This window comes from Mesocricetus auratus, unplaced genomic scaffold, assembly GCF_017639785.1.
Source record: "Mesocricetus auratus isolate SY011 unplaced genomic scaffold, BCM_Maur_2.0 Super-Scaffold_100018, whole genome shotgun sequence".
Taxonomy (NCBI): domain Eukaryota; kingdom Metazoa; phylum Chordata; class Mammalia; order Rodentia; family Cricetidae; genus Mesocricetus; species Mesocricetus auratus.
In genome coordinates, this window is record NW_024429199.1 from 589184 (window position 1) to 612216 (window position 23033).

The 23033-nt window shown below is 47.5% G+C and overlaps 1 protein-coding gene across 2 annotated transcripts; it reads left to right on the forward strand.

The window, feature by feature from the left end:
* The first annotated feature begins 5327 nt into the window (after positions 1–5327).
* On the forward strand, positions 5328–20135 carry Mtres1 (mitochondrial transcription rescue factor 1). 2 transcript variants are annotated; one of them, XM_005073323.4, is made up of 4 exons: positions 5328–5427; positions 12574–13064; positions 15508–15580; positions 19667–20135. In XM_005073323.4, exons 2-4 carry the CDS (start codon positions 12586–12588, stop codon positions 19838–19840), a joined length of 726 nt encoding a protein of 241 aa, XP_005073380.1. In that variant the 5' UTR covers positions 5328–5427; positions 12574–12585; the 3' UTR covers positions 19841–20135. The 2 variants fall into 2 exon arrangements, with proteins under 2 accessions (XP_005073380.1, XP_012971278.1); XM_013115824.3 differs by lacking the exon at positions 5328–5427 and adding an exon at positions 5448–5953.
* The last annotated feature ends 2898 nt before the right edge of the window (positions 20136–23033 follow it).

Here is a 23033-nt window from a genome sequence, read left to right on the forward strand (position 1 = left end):
GGCGTGCACCACCACCGCCCGGCTGTTTCTTTCATTTTAAATTTCAGTTTTATTTATTATTTTGTGTGGGAGGGTGGCAATTAGAGGAATACTTTGTGAAGTTTTCTCTTTCCACCTTTAGGTGGATTCCAGGGAATTGAACTCAGGTCTTCAGGTTTGCACCGTTACTCACTGAGGCATATTACCAGCCCTAGTTTCCATCTTGAGACATGGCCTCATGTAAACCAAGATGGCCTCAAACTTGCTATATACCAAAAGATGACCTTAAGCTCCTGACTCTCCTTCCTGAACCTCCAATTGTGGGGACTCTGACATGTAAATTTAACTTTAAAAGCTGGGTGACCCAGGAGAGCTCAACACGAGGCTGTGAGAAGGTGGCTGAGGTCCCACATTCCCTTTGCAGCCCCTTCAAGAGCATGATCTCAACTGCCAAAGATCTCTCACAAGGCCCCATTCCAGTCTGTTTAAAGTATGTGCAGACTGAGTATGTTTTACCACTGAGATTTATCTATGGTCTCTGGCTTTAACTTCTAAAGGTTCCTCAAACTTCCAGTACCATCCAGCCTAATTTGTGGGCCTTTGAAACACATTAAAAATCTAGACTGTGGCTGCACAGGTGGTCCAGTGGTTAATAACACTGACCTGGGTTCAATTCCCAGCACTCACATGGTGTCTCACAAGCATCCATAAGTGCAACTCCAGGGGATCTGACACCTCTTTAGACACAGACATACATGCAGAGAAAACACACATGCACTAAAGTAAGTAAATAAATAACCCAAACCACACCACCTGCCTATTGTCCCCAACACTCTGAAGGCTGAGAAGGAGGATCACTTGAACCCAGGAATTTGAGACCAGCCAGGCTAGGCTACATTAGTAAGACTCGATCTCAACAGGTATGGAAGGGAAGCTTTAAGGAATTTTGATCTAAAATGTTGATATTCACACACACACACACACACACACACACACACACACACACCCACACACACACACACACCGCATTCCAAGGATCAAACTGAACTCAGGGTTTACTAAAATACAGTAAGTGCTTAATCACTGGGATACATCCCAGCTGTACTTTTCCATTCAATAGATTTTTCTTTTTTCTTTTAGAGATGGTCTTGGTCTGGAACTTTCTATATAAACTGGCCTTGACTCAGAGATCTGCAGTCTCAACTCCACAGTGCTGGAATTACAGACAAGTACCACTACACTAGGCATTCTGGGGGAGGGGGATCCTAGGATGTGAACCCAGGGTGTCTTGCACACTAAGCAAGCATTCTGTGTCCCCAATCCTCAGTAACATTTTGAATATTTTAGAAAAATACTTTTAGCCTGGCGGTGGTGGCACACGCCTTTAATCCCAGCACCCAGGAGGCAGAGGCAGGCAGATCTCTGTGAGTTCGAGGCCAGCCTGGTCTACAGAGCAAGTTCCAGGACAGCCTCTAAAGCAATACAGAGAAACCCTGTCTCGAAAAAAAAGAAAGAAAGGAAAAAAAAAAAAAAAGAAAGAACAGTTTGGTCTACAAGAGCTAATTACAGGGCAGCCTCCAAAGCCACAGAGAAACCCTGTCTCAAAATACCAAAACAAAGCCTTTTGAAAGATATATTAAGTAACTTCAATTTGTATTTATTTTCATGTTTATTTACTTTTACAAAGTAAAAGTTCATGATTTATTGTCTTCGTAACACAATCAGCTCTGATTCGCACATGTCTTACAGGGCAGCGTTCTCAAGCTCTTAGATCCTCAGCTGGGCTCTTAGATCCACAGCTGGGCTCCACAGGCTCCACAGGCTCCACAGGCTCCACAGGCTGCACAAGCCTCATTGTACTTACAGCCTTTTGGGGAAAATGGGGCCTAGTCCACCTAGCCTAGGACTGTCTCCTGTCAGAATGCCACTTTCCCTGGACATATATCCTTATCCTTATAGTGTGTCATTTTGGGGACTGGTGCTTGCCACATTTCAAAGATTTTTTTAAAAAATTATGTACATAAGCTGGTACACACGTTTAATCCCAGCACTTGGGAGGCAGAGGCAGGCAAATCTCCATGAGATCAAAGCCAGCCTGGTCTACAGAAGTAGTTCAAGGACAGCCAAGGGTACGAAAAGAAACCCTATCTTGAAAAAAAAAAACAAAAACAATGTGTGTGCGTGCGTGCGTGCATGCGTGCGTGTGTGTGTGTGTGTGTGTGTTTGCATGCAGGGCCCTCAGAGACTAGCTGGATCCCTTGAAGCTGGAGTTACAGTTGTGAGTTGCCCTACATGAATGACGGGGGCCAAACTCCAGTCCTCTGCAAGAGTAGTATGTGGTTTTCACTGCTAAGTCATACCTGGGGTCCCCCTTTGTTTATTTTTAGAAGGAAGTCTGGTGTAACCAGGGCTGCCTGAACTCTCTAGTTACTAGAGGGTGATCTTGAACCTCTGACCTCTTGCTTCTGCTTCCCCAATTCTGGGACCACACATTATAGCTACACACCACAACACCCTATGGGGAGCAGATAAAGTCCCAAGTGAATGTGTGTGGTTGACTTGAGCATGGTCACATCGAGAACCCCAACACCTCACACCCATGGGAATGGCAAAGTGTTGGGGTCTTGAGTATCGATGTTCACAGATGGCTGACCTTTCGCTAAAACCGGTGTGTGCTGAGACTATCAACTGCAGCTTTCGTGACCTGGATGTCGACATTTCTGAATATCATCCTCATGGCTGCGGTCTGCTCGCCTACAGCCCAGCCAGCCTGCACCCTCCTCTCTGAGTTTCCTGGCTTCTGTGGTGCGTCTCCACCAGGGCACACATTCCCGGCTTTTCTGTGTGAGTGTCTGTCATTTCTTCATTCACTACTTCCCCAGTTAGATCGCTCTCTGACTTACAGATTGGGACAGCATCTAGTTTATGCAGCGCTGGGGCTCAAATCAGGGTCTTCTTGTACATGCACTCTACCCACCGAGTCACACTGTAAGACCTGTTTTGCTTTGGGACACAGTGTCTCACTTTGCAGTTCAGGCTGGCCATACTCTGTCACCTAAGCTGGTCCCAAACTCACCGAGGTCCAACTGTCTCACCTCCCAAGAAATGGAATTACAGGCACGAGTCATGCCCAGATTGATGTTTTATTTGTTATTTATTTTTGCAGCACCCCAGCACCACACATATGCTATGCAGATACCCTACTACTGAGCAAACCTCCAGGCTTTAATGTATACTTGAAATTAGAACCTACTGGCCAGGTGTAGTGGCACAGGCCTATAATCACAGGACTCAGAATCTGGAGGTGGGGGGGGGGATCAGATGTTCAAGGGCACCCTTGGTTACTCAGCAAGTTCAAGGGCAGCCTAGGCTGTATGAGATAATATTAGAATACACATAAAAATAAACAAATCAATCTTTTCAAAAAATGATAGATATGAGGACTTTTGCAATTTACTATTTTTTCCTTTGTGAAGAATTACTAGTTGTTGTGATCAAATGTTTTGGCAATACCTACAGAATTAATAAAGAAGTCAGGCGGTGGTGGTGCACACTTTTAATCCCAGCACTAGGGAGGCAGAGACAGGCTGATCTCTGAGTCTGAGGCTAGCCTGCTCTACAGAGTGAGTTCCAGGGCTACACAGAGAAACCCTGTCTCAAAGCAACAACAAGAAAACAAAAGTGTATTCAAACATATTTTGTGTATGGGTGGTTTGCCTGTACATATGTATCTGTGAGTCACTTGAATGCTTGGTGCCCTCAAAAGTCAGAAGACTGGTCTCCTGGAACTGGGGCTACAGAGGGTTGTGAGCCACCACGGGGATGATGGGGATCAAACACGTGTCCTCTGGAATAGCAACCAGTGCTCTTAATCGCTAAGCCATCTCTCCAGGCCCTCTATCATTAAAAAAAAAAAAAAAAAGATTTCACCCTAGTGAGAAGTTCAGTGGATAAAGGTGCTTGCTAGAAAGCCTGACTACAGCCGAGCGGTGGCGGCGCACTTTAATCCCAGCACTCGGGAGGCAGAGGCGAGGCCGGCCTGGTCCGACAGCCTCCAAAACAATACAGAGAAACCCTGTCTCGTAAAACCAAAAAAAAAAAAAAAAGAAAGAAAGAAAGAAAGAAAGCCTGACTGCCTGACTACAGCTGGGTGGTGGTGGCACATGCCTTTAATCCCAGTACTTGGGAGGCAGAGGCAGGCAGATCTCTGTGAGTTCTAGACCAACCTGCTCTACAAAAGCTAGTTCCAGGACAGGCTCCAAAGCCACAGAGAAACCCTGTCTCAAAAAAAAAAAAAAAAAAAAAAAAGGCCTGACTACATCAGTTTGATCCCTGGGACCTACACGATGGAGAGAACAGACTCCTGAAAGTTATTCCCCCAGCCCCTACCCCCCCACCCCGTCCCCACACAAAAATATATTTGTGAACTGGCTCAGACGGTAAAGGCCCCGCTCCTGACTTAAACTCCTGAGTTCAATCCCTCATCACGGAAGGCAACAAGTAAGTGCAACTGTGTATCCCTCACAATGTCAAGACTGTAAAGGTATAATTACAGCACTTGAAACAATTTGTCATTGCTGTTTCCTCGAAAACATAAGCCGCTGTGTAATCAAAGGAGACAGGGTTTCATGTAACCCTGACTGACCTCAAACTTGCTATGTAGCCTAAACGGGCTGAGCAACAAGATCTTCCTGCCTTCACTTCCCAGTGATGGGCTCACGCTGAACGTCAAGTGTTGTGTATATATTTATATTTATAGCCTCAAACTTTCTAGTCTTGTACCCAAGGAAAACCTTGAACACCCGCTCTTCCTACCTCCCGAATGGTAGCATTACAGGGGGACACCTCCGTACTAGGCGGAGACTTGAAAAGATGTTCTAATTAGTAGGTTTTTTTGGAGACACCGCCTATTTAACTCACAAAAACGCCCCCCCTGGACTATTTGAGACATGGTCCCCTCGGCTATTCCAAAGACAGAACCTTGACTTCTTTTTTTTTTTTTTTTTTTTTTTTTTGAGACAGAGTTCTCTGTGGCTTTAGAAGCTGTCCTGGAACTCGCTCTGTAGACCAGGCTGGCCTCGAACTCACACAGAGATCCGCCTGCCTCTGCCTCCCGAGTGCTGGGATTAACGGCGTGTGCCACCAACGCCCGGCATAGAACCTTGACTTTCGAACCAAGTTCTCCTGGAACTGGCTACCTTCAGAGCTCAGCAGGCCTGGGATGGGCCTCCCCGTCCTCAACCCACATCCCCACACCCCTTCCTCGACAGCGCGGTCATCCAAGGCTTCGCGTCCAGCAGATGTCGCTGTGACGGCGCCACCGGGCTCGAAAGCCCCTCGGGGTCCACTCTTGCCGCGTGGGCTTGGGCGGAAGGGGTGGGGCAGGGACAGAGAAGGCTCCGGGCCTGTGGTCGGCGCGGGCCGGGGAGGAACCAGCGGACTGCGCAGGTGAGTGCGCCCCTACTGGCCCGCCGGCCCGGCCCCTCTCGGGGTGACTCGCGGGCCCCCGGCCTCTGCCCTGCAGCGCTGCGGCCGAATCTGCGAGCACGCCCGCTTCCGCAGAGTCGGGCCTGTCTCGGAACGCCTCCGGAACCCCGGGACCGTGGGCATCGAGCCGGCCCAGGCTGTGCGCCCCGGGGCTTGGCCGCAGCTGGCTGCAGACACTGAGCCGGGGCCGGCGGCGTCGGTGTCCAGTTTCCTTTGACCTTGGGGAACCTGGGGAGGTGCGGGATAGGAGGGCTCCGGGGGAACCCGTCCTTGGAAGTCAGCCTCCGGTCTCCGCAGAAGGGAGGGTTTTGGGAGCTGCAGTAGATCTCGCCCACTGGAGGCCAGGCTCCCGGTCTCACCGAACGGTGACAAGCTGGGGAACGTGGATCCATTCTCGTTACCGCGCAGTCAAGGGCAGCGTTGCCTTTGTATCCTTAATACTACTCTTCCGGCAGATGTAGCCTTCGACAGCACCTTCTATTGCTTCGTAAGTATCTAACCCGAAACGGAACAGTGCTTTCTCCTCTACTCGTCTCAAGTGCAAACCGCCGCCAAGGAGATCTTGTAACACGGACTCCTGCCGGGCCATTCTACTAATTAATACTCATTCTGTATCTCTCGTGCTGCCCGGGTCACTTCCAAACTTAGGTATCCAAGACTTTTAGAGAACTGGTGTCAGTCCAGATACACTTTATTCTTTTATGGGCTCACTCTAATGCAGCATTACTCTGGTCGTACTGTTATCCTTAAGGTTTGGTTTTGTTGAAGACGGTTCCTTGTAGCCCAGGCTGGCAGGCTCGTCCTCACTTTGTAGTGCAGATGTCCTTGAACCCCCAACCTCCTCCCTCTGTCCCGGATGCTTGAAGTACGGCTTTTGCCACCGTTCCCAGTGTCCACAGGTTTTTAATTTTAATTACCAGACATACTGTGCTCTTGAGATAAAGTGAAGGAGAATAAAATAGGGATAAAGAGGAATTTTACCCTTGTGTGTGCAAGCACACGCAGACAAATAACATCCAGTAAATTATGTGGTCGACTGATAAGCGCTCAGGGGTGGGGTAAGTGTGGTAAGAGGGAATGGTTGGCAAGATGTGAATAGAGTTGGAATGGTTAGGCCACTCAGGAAATAGTTGAGTTTAGGCTTGCAGATACCTAGGCAAGAGTGTTCTAGGCCCATGAGGAACAAGGGTCCCTAGTTTGGCTAGAATGTGTCCCCAAAAGTTTCATGAGTTGGGATTTGGTGCAGTACCATTAAAATAGCAGGGCCATGAAGGTTCTTCTGGTGAATGGACAAGTCTGTTCATTGATTAGTGGGTTATTGCGGCAGTACATGGCTTTGTTATGAAGAAGCTTACACCTGCCAGGTGAGGAAGCAAAAAGGCTTTCACCAGATGTCCACATCTAAAGTGTGCAGAAGGGAAAGGTGGTTTTGGGGGGTTAGAGGGGAGTAGATTCAGTTGACCTTGAATTTCCCAGACTCTAGAGCCATGAGGTACATAAACCTCTATTAGAAATTGCCCTGGCTCTGTAATTCTGTTGTAGCCGTGGGAATGAAGCTGAGAATAGTCCCATGTGTGTAGCATGAAGAAGACAGTGTAAGTGTGGCAGCAACTGAAGCTGAGTTAGGCAGGAGCTCTTTTTTGTGGGTGATTTTGGTTTTTTCAAGGCTGGCCTTGAACTCACAGAGATCAGCCTGCTTCTACCTCTCCAGTTCTGGGATTAAAGGCGTATACAACTATGACCTTCACAAGACAGGAGATATTTATCATTGTTCTGTTTCCTTTTGGTTTTGTGTCATGGGGTGTGATACACATGTCTCATTTAGGCACTTAGTCTCAACACTTTGAACGGTTTTCATCTTGACTGATGCCCACTGCACTAAGCTTTTATGACTTATTTCTGGGCATAAATGTAAGTATTTGGAAGGCAGTCTGACACCATATCAGCGTAACAACAACAGTAGGTTTCTCCTAGGACCTTCCCAGGCATGGTTTTTTTTTTTTTTTTACCAAGTTTACAGTAACACTTTGTTGTTTGTTTGTTTTTTGGTTTTTGGAGACGAGTAGCTTTGGAGCCTGTCCTGGAACTCATTTTATAGACCAGGCTATCCTTGAACTCACAGAGATCCACTTGCCTCTGCCTCCTGAGTGCTGGGATTAAAGGCGTGCACCATCACCACCCAGCCAGGAACACCTTTCTTAATTCTCTTAATTCTGAGATAGGCTGTCATTGAGTTACCCAGGCTGGCTATGAACATACTCTGTGAACTAGGCAAGTGTTAGACTTCGCATCTTCCTGCCCCACCAGGCCCAGAAGAGTCTTTCCTTTGGAGTGTTTTTGAGGAGTTTGGTTTGGTAGACAGTCTTGCTTTGTGGTTCATGCCTGAACTTCACTGTGCCAAGCCTGAAGACCTGTATTCACCTCCTGAAACCCATGCAGAAATGCCAGATGCGTGCTGTGTGTCTGTAATCCCAGAACTGTTGCCAAGCAAAAGTCAGACAAGAGAAGTAGCCTTGAATAGTAGCCAGGCAGAAGCAAGAGACCCTCCCTCAACAGTAACGTGGAAAGAGTCCTGACTCCTGGAAGACATCCTCTGACCTGTGCTCACTCCCTGACTTACACGTATCATGTACACACATTCAACAGTAATTGAAGTAAATAAGCAGAATGGTCCAACCATAGTCACCAGCCCTTGGGAGGTGGAAGCAGAATTGTTCACGGCCAGTCTGAGCTACTTGAGACCCTGTCTCAAAGCAAGGAGGGGACAATCACATACTTGCCATTCCAGTACCCATCCATAGGAGGGCTGTGTGAAGGACAACTGGGCTACACAACAAGACCTTCCCTTTTGAAAAAAAAAGAAAAAGAAAAACCACTAGCTTTTGTTTTAAGCCTCCAAAAGGGTGATGTTACATTAACTGAGTAAAGAAGGCTCCAGGTGGAGAGGTCTGAGGTCAGAGTTTGGTTCTGGGCCACCTGTGAGGCGCCTTTAGTCACCCATGTGGTCTTCCAGACATTCAGTTAGACATTGTATCTGTTGATTAACAAAGAAGATGCCTAAGCCTTGCACATAACCATACCTGTGCTTGATTTATTACAGCACGACTTTATGAAGGAAAGTAGGGGAAGAAGGGGAGAGGTGCGGGGCATGAAGGAAACCAGGCATGGTGCTGTCTACAAGTCTGCAGTGGCATCATGCAGGAGGCGTGTGATTCCTCCAACAACTTCTGGTAGACTTCCAGGAGAAAAGTTAAGGGTTCAGCATAAACCAGTTACAGTTTCAGGACAGCAAGTCACTCCTCCAAGTGTAGGAGATTCAGGGAACTCTGCTGAAGTTCAAGTCCAAAGGTACTGGTCAGCACCAAGCTTGACAGCTGGCCTTCCTATGAAGAGCAGTCATAGGTCTTTTCTTACCAACTTTGCTCAGGTGTCCAAGTCTAGCTTAAAGCCACAGAAGCCACATATAGTAATCCATGCCTGTAATTCCAGTACTCTAGACACTGACTCGGGGATCAAAAGTTAAAGGGCAGTCTTTGCTACACGGTGAGTTTGAAGCAGCCTAGAGTGCATGAACCTTATGTTAGAGGTTTTCGGGCATGGTAAATGCCGTATTGGCGCTACCAGCGTCTGGAAAGGGACAAATGGTAGCGGATGGCAGGGGAGTTGGGGCAGTTAGGGATCATATCAAAGGAAAAGAAACTTTTTAAGTCCTCAAATCCTTTTTTAGAGGTGTGTGTGTGAGTGAAGAGAGAGAGAGAGAGAGAGAGAGAGAGAGAGAGAGAGAGAGAGAGAGAGAGAGAGAGAGAGAGAGAGAGAGAGAGAGAGAGAGAGAGAGATTGGAAGCAGTGCGTGTCAGGTCATCAGATTCAGATGTCTTCCTCTCCACCTCATTACCTTGAACCTGGGTCTCTGAACCGGAAGCTCCCCTCATGACTAGGCTGGCTGGTTAGCTGCTTTCCAAACATCTTGACTTCCCTAAGCGTGGGCACTGCAGGCGCATACAGTCGTGCAGTCCTTAACATGGGTGGGGGATTTGAACTCAGGCTTATGACTGTGCCATTAGCACTGAGTCATCCCACAGCCCCTAGAATCCTTTTATGTTTGTTTACTTTTTGAGATAGGTTCTCCTGTGTAGACCTAGCTGGCCTGGAACTTGCTGTGGAGACCAGCCTGGTCCCAAACTCACAGCAGTCCTCCTGGCTTTATCTCCTAAGTGCTGGGATTACAGGCAGGTGTCTTCCGCCCCAGTTGGGTTTTTGTTGTTGTTTTGGTTTGAACTCCTGCTCCTGTTTCTGGGGTGCTGAATTACTTATGTGTTCCACCTCAGCATCCTTTTTCTGTAAATGGAATGTAAGAACCCAACATTGGCTGCTTTGATTTAAGAGGTACTCCAGAACCTGGCCAGTCACCTTTTCAGATACCCCACTCCTTATTCAGGGCTCTGCCGATCAGCCCTGGATTCTGAGGTTCCTCCCTTGGGGCCTGTTCACTGCTAACATCAACACATGGGCACCATCTCTAGCAAAAACTAGGAAAATGCCTTCTCTCAACTTTATGGTTTTTCTACGTTTTTACGTAGACTTCCATCGTTTGGGATGTTTGCCTGCTGGGAAGTGAAGGGGATCACAGAGAGAGTGAGTAGCTAATAAAGGTAACATCTGGCTTAATGCTCTGAAATGGCTGATATGTTTACATGTGGGTATGATTTAAGCTAATATCTTCAGCTGGAGGCTTTCCTAGTATAGGTAAATATGCTGCCTGTGGGGCTGGAGAAATGGCTCAGCAGATAACACTGGCTGCTCTCCTAGAGGATCTGGGTTCAATTCCCAGCACCCACATGGTGGTGGCTCATAATCATTTGTAATTCCAGCAACCACCTCTTTCTTTTCTTTTTTTCCCTGAGACAGGGTTTCCCTGTGGCTTTGGAGGCTGTCCTGGAACTGGCTTTGTAGACCAGGCTGGTCTGGAGCTCAGAGATCCTCCTGCCTCTGCCTCCTGAGTGCTGGGATTAAAGGCGTGCGCCACCACCGCCCAGCTCCAGCAACAACCTCTTAATGACCTCATGGGGCACAGACACACTTGCAGACAACACCCATGCAAATAAAAACGCTGCCAGTGGTGGATGGGTACACACAGAAATGCGTGCAGACCGCACTGAGGAAACAGGGACATGCTGCTAAGCAAGAGCTTTGTAACTTACTCCTTTACTTAGTATTTGTGCTCATGAGCGTGTGGAGGCCAGGGGACAGCCAGTCTGCGGGAGTCAGTGCTCTCCTCCGACCGTGCAGCTCTGGGGTTGAACGCAGGCTGTGTTGGTGGCAAGTACACTTAACTGCTGAGCCGTCTATCTCACTCGTCCTAAGCTAGGGTTTATGGTGAAGAATGTGGACACCCAGGGACTGACACCAAGACTGCCTTCTTTCTGGCCCAGGTACTCTTGGAGTGGCAGTGCGCACCCCCCTCCCCCATGCCCTTTAAGCTTTCTGCTCTCATTGAAGTGACCATGGACTACAGAATCTAGCTCTCCTGAAATACGCTGTTTTCTTTTCCTTTATTCTGCAATGCTAGGATCAAATAGAGCCTTGTGCATGCTAGGCAAACATTCTACTCAGGACTACATCCCCAGTGTAGAAATATGCTGTTGTCACTGGGCAGTGGTGGTGGCGCACACCTTTAATCCCAGCACTCGGGAGGCAGAGGCAGGCGGATCTCTGTGAGTTCGAGACCAGCCTGGTCTACAAGAGCTAGTTCCAGGACAGTCTCCAAAGCCACAGAGAAACCCTGCCTTCAAAAAAAAAAAATACTTGTTGAACTTGCAAAGTCTGGGTTCGATTTCCGCACCCACATGACAGCTGGGTTCCAATTCCAGGTATCTGACACCCTTTTGACCTCCATAGACACCAAGCATGCAGGCAGAACACTCACACACATGAAATAAATAAATTTAAGGGGAAAATTTCAGAAAACAAAACCTGACTGGTTCTGCTTAGCAGTTTCTTCAACAGCGCATCAAAAAAAGCAAGCAAAAGCCCACACGCCCTGAAATTCAGCCTGTTTCTTGTCATTTACTCCTAAAGTATAACCCTGAAATAAAGGAAGGAAGCTGGTCTCAGACTCAATGTGAGGCTTCTAAGAGTTCATCAAATTTCATATATGTATACACCTTAACATGTGAAGTCCTTTTTCTTATTATCAAAGCATGATCTTTAAAACCATCTTGGCCTGATGTGGTTGCACACACCTTTGATCACAGCACTCAAGAGGCAGAGGCAGACAGATCTCAGAGTTTGAGGCTATCCTGGTCTACATAATGAGTCCCAGGACAGCCAAGGTTGAGACAGAGCTCATTTTACCATTTTGATGTGCTGTTCTGGGAGGTTTGCCACCACAGTATGGTTTTTGTTATATTTATGGTAACTGGACATCTCTGGCATGTCCAGAAATGGCCGCCTAGTTTATGGGCTCTGCCCCTCCCTCTCCTGCTCTGAGGAGCAGTAGGAAGGAGATGTGTAAGAGGAGACGCAGACCAGGTTGTTCTGCTCTTTCCTAGCTCTGATTTGCTAGGGTCTAGGCTGAAATAAGGTTGAGAGATTCAGTCTGGATCTTATGAACTCTTTTGTTTGTTTCTGTTTTGTTTTTCAAGACAGGGTTTCTCTGTGTAGCTTTGGAGCCTGTCTTGGAACTAGGTCTTGTAGACCAGACTGGTCTTGAACTCACAGAGATCCGACTGCCTCTGCCTCCCGAGTGCGGGGATTAAAGGCGTATGCTACCACATCCAGCCTCTTTCTTTTTTCTTTAGTCTTTAACAAATCATTAACAACTACTAGTAATATGTTTTCAGTTGTAATTAATACCAGAGCTATTGGACGAGGAAGAAGATTAGAATTAGTGTTTTCAGTTTTGTGTCTCGATGGATCCCTGAGACAGTCCTAAAAGCAAGCGTGGTGATTGTAGCTGGAAGACTCACCGTAGTGTGCTTGTCCTCAGCCTGAGTGGACTGACGGGCCTTGATGGGCCAGAGGCAACGTAGCACCAGTTGTCCAGGGCCTGTGTTGTCTCGTGTTGAGTGCTGGCCTGTGAATAATCCTCAGCTGTTTCCCATTGCAGGACGTGTGCAGCATGGCTGGAACTGGAGGCCGACTGCTCGCTGGTGCTCTGAGAAAACCAGACGCCTGGATCCGACTCTGGGGTGTGCTTCAAGGGACATCTTCACGCAAACTCTGTGCTTCCTGTGCTTCCTGGAATCGATACCTGTATTTTTCTAGTACCAAGTTAAATGCATCAAATTATAAGACACTTTTCCATAACATTTTCCCTTTGCGACTCCCAGGGCTTTTAGTATCTCCAAAATATATCTTTCCATTTTCCATACGACTCAAAAGCAATATTAGCTCCAAAAAATCCACTAAAAAGACTCTGCAAAAAGATGCAGATGAAGAGGACTCCGATGAGGAGATCCATCTCCCTGAGAGGGAAGAGCAGGAAGAGGAGCTAGAGGATGACCCAGGTGTGGTCAAGGACTACAAAGACCTGGAGAAAGTGGTACAGTCCTTCCGGTACGATGTTGTCCTGAAGACGGGCCTTGATATCGGGAGAAAGTGAGTATGTGGACCACCTGTCCGGCCTCTATGATGGGGAATAATAGCTAGAGATGTGAAAGGTGACCTGTACCAATTATGTCACTTCAGATGAGAGAACTGACCCAGAGGAAGTCACTTGACTGCCTTTAAATCCTGTGTGCCATGTTTCCTTGATCCCAATACTCGATTGGTGTGCTCTGAGTCATAGACTTAATGACATATTTCTTTTCTTCTCTACAGTGCTGGGGATCAAACCCAGAGCCATGTACATGGTAGGCAAGTGCCCTACTGCTGAACCATGCCTCTGCCCCCAGTAACAGCCTCTGAAAGAGAACGGGATCATTTTAGAGATACATAGCTACAAAACCCCATTGATTTCTCATGTACTACAGTATGAGAAACTACATCCAGAAGCAATGGGAGGAACAGGAGGTGCTGGCTAAGGATGCAGGTTTTGGGGCTAGCATATTAGCTCAGTGGATAAGCCTGATGACCTGAGTTCAATTCCCGGAACCCACAGGGTATAAGGAAAGCACTAACTCCCACTGGTTGTCCACAGATCTCTACACATGTGCCATGGTACACATGTGCCCACGGTCATTCACTCGTATATATTCACGATAATTTAAAAAGAAAATGGCAGTTTCTGCCCAGTGAAATGGCACAGTAGGTAAAGCTGCTTGCATATAGACTGAGGCCTGAGTCCTAGTCCCTGATCCCAGGAGGAACAGGAGAGCTGGTGCCCCAGAGTGTCCTGACCTCAACAGACTCACTGTGGCATTCTCTCTCTGTCTCTGTCTCTCTCTCTCTTGCTCGCACACAGCTTAGGCTAAGGGCTAAGTCAGACACTGAGTTGGAAGTGAGCCTACGCTACATGCTAAGGTGCCATCTCAAAAAATGAAAAGTGAAGGCTTATCTCCATGAGTTCTGTAGAGTGATTTCTAGGACAGCCAGGGCTATTCAAAAATCCGTGGCTTTAAAATAACCACAAAAACAAAAAATAGGCCAAACTACTAGTATTTCAGAGTACTAGTATGTGTCGTTGTATACATTACTGACATGCTGTGCACCTGTGTCCCCTGTAAAACAGGGCTAGTAGAAGCTACTTTAGAGAGCAGAGGCAATGGCTAGTGATTGCTTTCTTTTTGGTTCCTTTTTAAAAATTATTAAGGTGCCCGGGCTGTGGTGGTGCACGCCTTTAATCCCAGCACTCGGGAGGCAGAGGCAGGTGTATCTGTAATTTTGAGGCCATCCTGGGCTACAGAGTAAGTTCCAGGACAGCTAAGGCTACACAGAGAAACCCTGCCTTGAAAAACCAAAACACCAAAAATCGAATGTTTATGAAATGTGTGACAGGCAGCGGTGTGCGTGTACCGCATGTACTCAGAAGACTGCTCTATGGTTCCAGCGTGTGAGTTTCAACTCCCAGGCCCTTTCCCCTTTTAAAGCCACATTATCACTCTAGCTCATGCTGGCCTAGAACTACGGTTTAGTTCCTGGCCTCAAACTCACTGAAATCCTCCCTGGTGCTGGGACTGCGAGGATGAGCCACTAGGATTAAGATGTGTGTAAGGCACTGTAAGTGCCTAGCGTGTAGTAGACTCCGTGTGTTTTAGCTGTTGTAAGCCCTGAGTCCCATGCAGTGCACAGAAGTGTGAATTTTGAGATTTCTTTGGCATGGTCATTCTCTCTGCTAGATGTTATATTTCCGGTAGTGACTTCACTGTTCATTCTGTTAGGGATCATTGATGGTGTGAATACAAGGTAAGAATTGTGATGGGACAAATTCAAGATCTCTTGGGAGGCAGAGACAGGCGGTCTCTTGAGTTTGAGGCCAGAGAGTCAGCAACCTGTCTCAGGGGGGGAAAAATTCCTTCTGTAATCTTTATCTTTATGGAATAGTTAGTTATGTGCTTTACTTCAAGTTCATGGAACATAAAAGAGAGTGGCTGTTGCTTTATCGAGCTGAGCCCAATGTCCGTCACCCTGAGTCAGATCATCAGAAGGAAGGCTTTGTGTCTTTTCTGGTCTGGTCACCAGTGGTTCAGACTGAGGTGCATGGCCGTCACATGGAATTACTCAACCCCAGTGTACATGGTGGCTCCTTAATGGCATCTCTGTGTGTGTGGTGTCTGAGCTTTCTGTTCCAAGGCAGAGCAGGACCCCGAGGGTAGGAAAGACCCTCTCTTTCTGCCATGTAACTCACTGTCTACTTCCGTGCCGCCGCATCGGAAACCCCATGCTATAGCCGCCTGCCTCAGCAGCCAGCCCTGTCAGAATCAGAATTGGCAGCTCTCCCTGTTGTAGGTGACGCCCACTTCCATTTCAGATCTCTCTCGAACGCAGGGATTTTGTGGGAACCCACTATCTGGGTAGATACCGACGGCTGGCGTTTTCCTAAACCTCTGTGATTGGTGAATGTATTTACATTTCAAGTCTTTCTATTTTTTCTTTTTAATAGCAAAGTAGAAGATGCATTCTACAAAGGTGAACTCAGGCTGAACGGAGAAAAATTATGGAAGAAGAGCAGAACGGTGAGCCATCCAGCCTGTAACAAACCCCTGGCCCTGTCTGCTCCCGCTAGTCAGTCTGGCCCCAGCTCCCGCTTGAGCCCTGGTGCCTTCCCTGAGGTGCTGGACATGCTGGTGGGAATGTTCATGGACCTCTGTCCCTCTCTATCCTTCGTGACCTTATGAGGAAGAATTTGCAATAAGCTTCCCTCCAGACTTCTGAGAGACTAACATTACCCCATGGAATCATGGCAGGTAGCGATAGACACAGTGACGCACGCTTGGAAGGCAGAGTCAGGAAGATTGCCAGGGTTCAGCCAGTCAAGTCTGCTCGCCTACTTCCAGGCTAGTTCATCTCAACAAAGCAAACAATGTTAATAGATGTTACATATATTTTTAATCAACTATTACTAATACTTAGCTTAGATGCTTATGGGCTATGCTAAGGTTTTAAGTCTCCCTTACTCTCTGTGGGTGTGACTTGTTTGTGGGTAGGCATGCAGTTCCTATGGAGGTCAGAAGATTCCCTAGAACTGCAGTTGTAGGTGGCTGTGAGCCACTGTGAGAACCCTGGTACCCAAACCAGGGTCCCTTGCATTAGCAACAAATGCTCTTACTGCAGAACTAGCTTTCCAGCCCCTGTATCATTTCTTCATGCATCTTCTATTTTGAAAATTAACTTTTTTTAGATTTATGTGTGTATGTGTTTTGCCTGCATATACATATGTGCATGCTGTGTGTGCCTGGTGCCCAGAGGTCTCCCAGAACTGGAGGTTAGGGATGGCTGTGAGCCACTATGCAAGTACTAGGAACAAAACCCACAGTTCTGCAAGAGCAACAAATGCTCCTAGCTGCTGAGCCAGCTCTCCCCATGTATGTTCTTCATGCCTTTTGTTTCCTGGCGTTAAAAAAATGTATTTAGTTAGGCAGGATGGGGAATGTGGGGGCATGAGTGTCATAGTACAGATATGGAGGTTAGAGACAACTTGAAGGAGTGGATTCTTTGTTCCTCCGTTGATTTCAGGGATCAATCTCAGGTCATCACGCCTTGCTGCAAGTGCTGAACTATCCTTCCCTTCTCCTAAGATTTAAATAACGAGGCTTTGTTTGCTTGTTGGTTTTTCGAGACTGGGTTTCTCTGGAGGCTGTCCTGGAACTCACTCTGTAGACCAGGCTGTCCTGGAACTCACTCTGTAGACCAGGCTGGCCTGGAACTCACAGAGATCTGCCTGCTTCTGCCTCCTGAGTGCTGAGGTTAAAGGCGTGCGCCACCACCATGCTTTTGACCATGCTTTTTAACCATGAGATTATATGACTTAACAAAACTCAATAAAGAAGATATAAGAAATCTGTAATTGCCAGGACAGGTTCCAAAGCCACAGAGAAACCCTGTCTCAAAAAAAAGAAATCTGTAACTGGAAGCTGGAAGCTTGACAGCAGGGCTCTAGCTCAGCTGATAGTGCTTGCCCAGCGTGTGCAAAGAAGCCCTGGGTTCAAAGCCCCTCAGTGGCACATAAGCTTTAACCCCAGCTAGAGGTAGGGTCAGAAGTTCAAGGCCATAAGGTCATATACCCCCCTGCTGAGTGGCCATTGTCGAATATATGAACCCGTGGGAAGGGGGAGCTTAAAAACCTAAGGTCATGCTTAGAAACATAATGTATTAACAGTGAGTAGTGAGGGGTGATGAAGAGGCGGAAGTGTGTTGCCCTGGGATGTGGGACACTGAGTGTGTCACCTGCCCTGGGGAACACTGAAGCCCCTTCAGTCCTTTTCCCGGGATCGTGCAGTCCATTGCTGCTGCCTCCATGCACAGAAAGGGGAAGCTTCCTCCATTCTTGTCTCAACACTTAGTCGAGGTCAAAGAGCTCCGCTGACCTTGGGCTGGTAGGGCAGAAGGACCTAGCAGGCGTTGTTCAGTGACCTGCACAAAAGCCTGCAATCCGCAAGGCCCCTCTCCACCCCCTGCTGCTTTCTTGACTAGCTGGGCTGCCTTGGCTATGGCACCACCCTCTGCTGCAGCCCCACGCAGACTCGTAAGCCCACTGTTCTTCCCCTGCTTTGAGGGGTTGTCAGCCACAGCCTAATTGCTGTGCTCCATTCTGCCTTGGGTGCTCTGTGTCGACTGCTTTCCAGATTTCTCCTGAGGGTCAGCAAAGGCAGAGGCCAGTATTAACACTCAGCTGCCTTGTTACTAGGAGGCCTGGTAGCCATAGAAACTGCAGCTAAGGGGAGATTTGAAATGTAGATATCTTAAACAGCCACTAATCCCAGCCAGTTTTGCTTTGTCTGAGAGGACCAGGCCTTGGATGGGACTAAATGAAGCCTGCCTGCTTCCCCCAGCTTGCTCCTTGGAGCCAGTGCCTGGCTGTAAGCCCCGAGGGTCCAGCTTGTCTGTGGCTGCTGCTCACTCCCACCTGCCTACCGCTGAGCAAAGGTTTTCTGTGGGCTGCTAGCCCGGGCTTGGGGACTGATGCTGTCCACCTCCCAGGGTGGGGTGGGCGAGAAAACATCTGAGCCCCAGGAGGAAGAAACCCATCACTTTTTTCCTTTTTAAAAATGCTCTTATTACTACATATTAATTATTCATAGTAACATTGCATCATGGCATTTTCATATCTGCATATGATGTGTTTTGCTTGTATTCACCTCCCCATTACCCTCTCATGTCCTCCACCTCCTTCCTTTCCCCAATAGTCACCCTTGGTTTTTGTGGTGTTTTTTTTGTTTTGTTTTGTTTTGTTTTTTTGGTGGTGGTGTTGTTTTGAGACAGCATTTCTGTGTAGCTTTAGAGTCTGTCCTGGAACTAGCTCTTGTAGACCAGGTTGGTCTCAGACTTAGAGATCGCCTGCCTCTGCCTCCCGAGTGCTGGGATTAAAGGCATGCGCCACTACAGCCCAATCACCCTTGCTTTTTCATGGGGCTCCTCCTCCTCCAACCTCCATACAAGCCTGGGCATACACATGGCCCCACCCCAAAATAAATAAACTGTTGGGGGCTGGAGAGATGACTTAGCAACTAAGAGGACCTGAGTTCAATTCCCAGCACCCACATGGTGGCTCACAATTGCCATGATTGACTGGAAGGGGCACAAGGCAACATACCCACACATTAAAATAAATCTAGAAAACTTTTAAGTCAATTGGGATGAAACGTGCCAGTTCTAAGCTACTTATTTGTTTCTTTATGGGAGGGAGGCTTGGTTTCTTTGTTATAGTTAATTTTTAGTTTATGTGAATGGGTGTTTTGCCCATGTTATGTCTGTATACTGTGTGTATGCCTGGTGAGCATGGAGACAAAGTGTCAGTCAGGTCCCCTGGGAATGCAGTTGGGAGGCGGCAGAGCAATGGCCACTCTTACCACTGAGCCAGGTCTCCAGGCCTTCAGTAGAGGCAGTGGCCCACACCTGAGTTGCTTTAAGCCAGCAGAAGCAGCTGTTGGTCCTGGCTCATATTTTGACAGCAACAGCAGCAGTCAGCCTGGGTGTGTTTAGCCCCTCTTAAGTTCCTAGCCAGATTCTCTACCGTGGGCCCCGTATCTGCCAGGTGTTTCCCATGTGCCTAACACAAACAGTCCTTGCTACTGGGCCCTGGAGGTAACATGGTTGCTCCAGCGTGGCGTTTGACAAACTCTAGCCACAAGTTCTCTGGTTGGATTAGCTTGGCCTCAGCCCCTCTAGCCAACTCTTGTCCTCTTCTGTGTGTCGTCCTCTGTGGGCCAAGGCCATCTCTCTGAGTACATGCTCGCAGGGCAGAGCAGACAGCCGTTGCCCTGTGGCGCAGATGTTTAACAAACTGCCATCCTCACTTTAGGTCGCCTGGGTTGAAATCAGTTTTCTTCCTGGTGCACAATCTCCTAAGACTGCCACTTTTCTGTGCTCTCCCAGTGTTCCGACTGATGCCTTCCCAACCTTGGCCATCCATCCGACAGTCATCTGTCAGAGGAAGGTCCTGGCTGGCTCCCTTCTATACGCCTACCCACAATGCACTTCAGTCCTGGGGTGACCAGAAGAGTCGGAGCTCTTCCGGTGTGACAGCCACCACGTTAAATCAAAGCAGGGCTGTTGGAATGGCCTAGGTTTCCCAGCTAAAGTTGTTTCCCTTCTATCCTCAGGTGAAGGTGGGAGACACGCTGGATCTGCTCATTGGGGAGAACAAGGACACAGGCACAGAGGTCGTGATGCGGATTCTCCTGAAAACCGTCTATGACGAGAAGACGGAGAGTGACAAGCACCGTGTGGTGTTGCGACGGTGGAAGAGCTTAAAGCTGCCAAAGAAATCTAAATAATCGCGACTCTCCCCGAGGCTCTTCCTCGTCGTCAGGGGGAGGCCGGCGTGAAAAGGACGCTTTTTCTCAAATAAAGTTCTGTCGTGTGTGGAGTCACTGGAGCAGTTTGTGGAAGCTGGGATCCGAGGGTTTTTTTCTGTCCTGTGCCCCTTCAGGCCTGGCTTCTGAGAGTTCCCTTGTCCTGCACAAAGACCAGAGTCGGAGGAGCTCAGCCAGAGGATGTAATGGCCTGCCTGCTGTTTCCATATTAACTACCTCTGGTCATCGTAAAATAAACTGGTCTTGTTTCTTTGCAGGTTTGTTTTATTTTGTTAGACGGTCTCACTATGTAACCCTGACTGGCATCAAAGTCACCAAGATCCACCTGCCTCTGCCTCCTGAGTACTAGGATTAAAGGAGAGACACCATCACACCTGTGGCTTGTTTTATTTTTTTGAACAGTCTCCCATAGCCCAGACTGACTTGAATTCCTGATCCTCCTACTTCTAACTCCGAGGAGCAAGGATTATAGAAGAGGCATGTAACACCATGCCTGGCTTCTTAGTGTTTATTTAAATATTTACCATGTAGAGACGAAGTTTCTCAGATCCAGGCTTGTGAGTCAAGATCCTTCAGGTTGTGATAGGACAAGTTTGGTTGAACCTTTTGCCACTTACCTCATTAAACACTAGTCTCAGTTCTCCTGGGTTTGTCTTCTGCGATCCAGAGTAAAGTTGCCCCCCCGTTCCAACAGGTCTACTAGGAATCCACTTGGAATGGTTTAGGCCAGCTTCATAATGGCCCTCAAGCCAAGAATGGCTTTAACGTTAGTGCTTAAGAGCTTGCTCTTCGATGGGCGGTGGTGGCGCATGCCTTCAATCCTGAGTTCGAGGCCAGCCTGGTCTACAGAGCGAGTTCCAGGACAGCCTCCAAAACCACAAAGAAACCCTGCCTTTAAACAACGAGCTTGCCTCCGATTCAATTCTCAACACCCACATGGCATCTGTAATTCCAGTCCTAGGACATTTGATGTCCTCTTCTAGCCTTTGTGGGTACCAAGCATGAGTGTGATTCACAGTCATACATGCAGATAAAACATACATGTAAAACACAATTTTTTTATATTTATATGACCTACAAAGCCTAAAATGTTTACTGTCTGGCCCTTTACAGGAAAGTAACTCCTGGCTCAAAAAAAATCAGTTCAGTTTCAGACAGAAATAGGAAGTACACAGGTTTTATCAAAACAACAGACTAGTTGTAACCCTCTCAGCAACATGCCACAAAGGGCTAACTCTGCATAAAGAAGAGTAGAACTGAACACACTCCATGATGAGACACTCAGGTTGGCCTGGGACTTCCCAGAAGCCAAGTCTTAGCACTGGAAAGAGTGGTCCCAAGACTCACTGCCCATCCTCTTGTGAGACCACTCATACTGGGCTCTTGTTTATCCCCAAGACTCCCTGAGATCTCAATAGTGAAGAGTGAAGGGAGCTTCCAGAGAGCCCAAAACACGTTGGGGACCATGAGTCTCAAGTTATTCACTTTGTTCAGTCTGATCTATAGAGTGAGTTCAAAGCCAGCCTGGGCAACCTAAAAAAAATACCTGTCTCAAAAAATTTGTTTTAAGTTAAATGTTTCAAAAACTTAACTCTTAGGAAGAAATAATAAATACAGTGTAAATGTACAACATGGAATCTCTGTTTTCATCACTTGTTATTTTGGCTTTTCTGAGTCATCAGTGAAGATATAGTATGCTTAATTTCCATGTGAGGTAGTGACAAAGTTATAATTCATGAAATAGCCATACCTCCTTTCCTCCTCTTTCCCTCCCTCGTCCTCAGCTTCTCTTTGCAAAAATCAGTAGAAAACTCAAGAAGCCTTGGATGGTGAAGGCACGTAGTCCATCAGGTTTTCTAAAAACAGCCCACCATGACCCAAACTTGACCATCTCTCTCTGCATCTCACAGCCCTTCCTGGAAGGAAGCAGAGCAACAGATGCCTGCAGCTCATTTTAAGGCTTCAGCACATAACTGAGCTTCAAGGCAAGCTCATCCAGCTAGGATTCCAGGTGTGCACCGTTGTGCTGGCCAGAGACAGTCATTTGAAAGCCGTTAGTAATCTGTACCTGGATTAACTGCATAGCAACTACAGTTTTTAGAAATCAAACTATGGGCCAGGTGTAATGACAAGCGCCTTTAATCCTAGCACTCGGGAGACAGAGGCAGGCGGATGGACTTTTGTGAATTCGAGACCAGCCAGAAGTACATAATGTCCTGTCACAGGAGGGGGAAAAAAGCAAATAGAATAATCAAACTGAGGGCCAGAGAGACAGCTCAGTAGTGAAGAGCCTGTCTACACTGGTGGAGGACCCAAGTTTAGTTCCCAGCACCCACACCAGGTGGCCCAAATGGCCTGTAACTACAGCTCCAGGAGATACAATGTCTCTGAGGGCACCCAAACACCCCATACACACAAAGACACACAACTAAAATAACGCTTAAGATGTGTTAAAAATCAAACTAAGACATCTGATCACAAACGTTAGTTTGGTCATAGCATGTGGCAAAAGATTGATCTCTCAAGAGTTGCCTTCAATGTGAGGGACTTGGAATATGAAAACAAGCAGAAACTTAAAGAGCAGTTCATGGTGAGTCATTACTGAAGCTACCAACAGCTGCCTTTTAGAGTGGCCACAGCAGGGCATCCCCAGTAAAAATGTCACCAACATAACCCCTTGATCAAAGACAACCCCTGGACACACTCCAGTGCAGTGGTTCTCAGCTTGGAGCGACTTGTCCACTTTGCCTGGGGTCATTTGGCAATAATTGTAATTTCAGTTGTCATGATGGACAGGAAGCTATGGACACCAAGAAAGGAGAGCCTGAAGATGATGCTGAACATCCCTTAATGTCTAAGCAAAGGTGGCCCACAGAACAGCATGTCAGCAGTGCTGAGGTTGGAAATCTTGTTCTAATAGGACGACAAAGTGGTAAAATTATGTTAAATACATTGTTTGGCTGGAAACGTTGGTGCATGCCTGTAATTCCAGCTTGATTGGTAGAAACAGGAGGATCAAATAAGGGGGGCCATCATCTGTGACATGAAAAGAACCAACCAACCAACCAATAGAAACCCTAAATAGTTAACTACATCCTGCTTTCTCAGGACAGTGTTGCATGTACAGTTGCTGTATTTGAGGCATGAGTAGTTT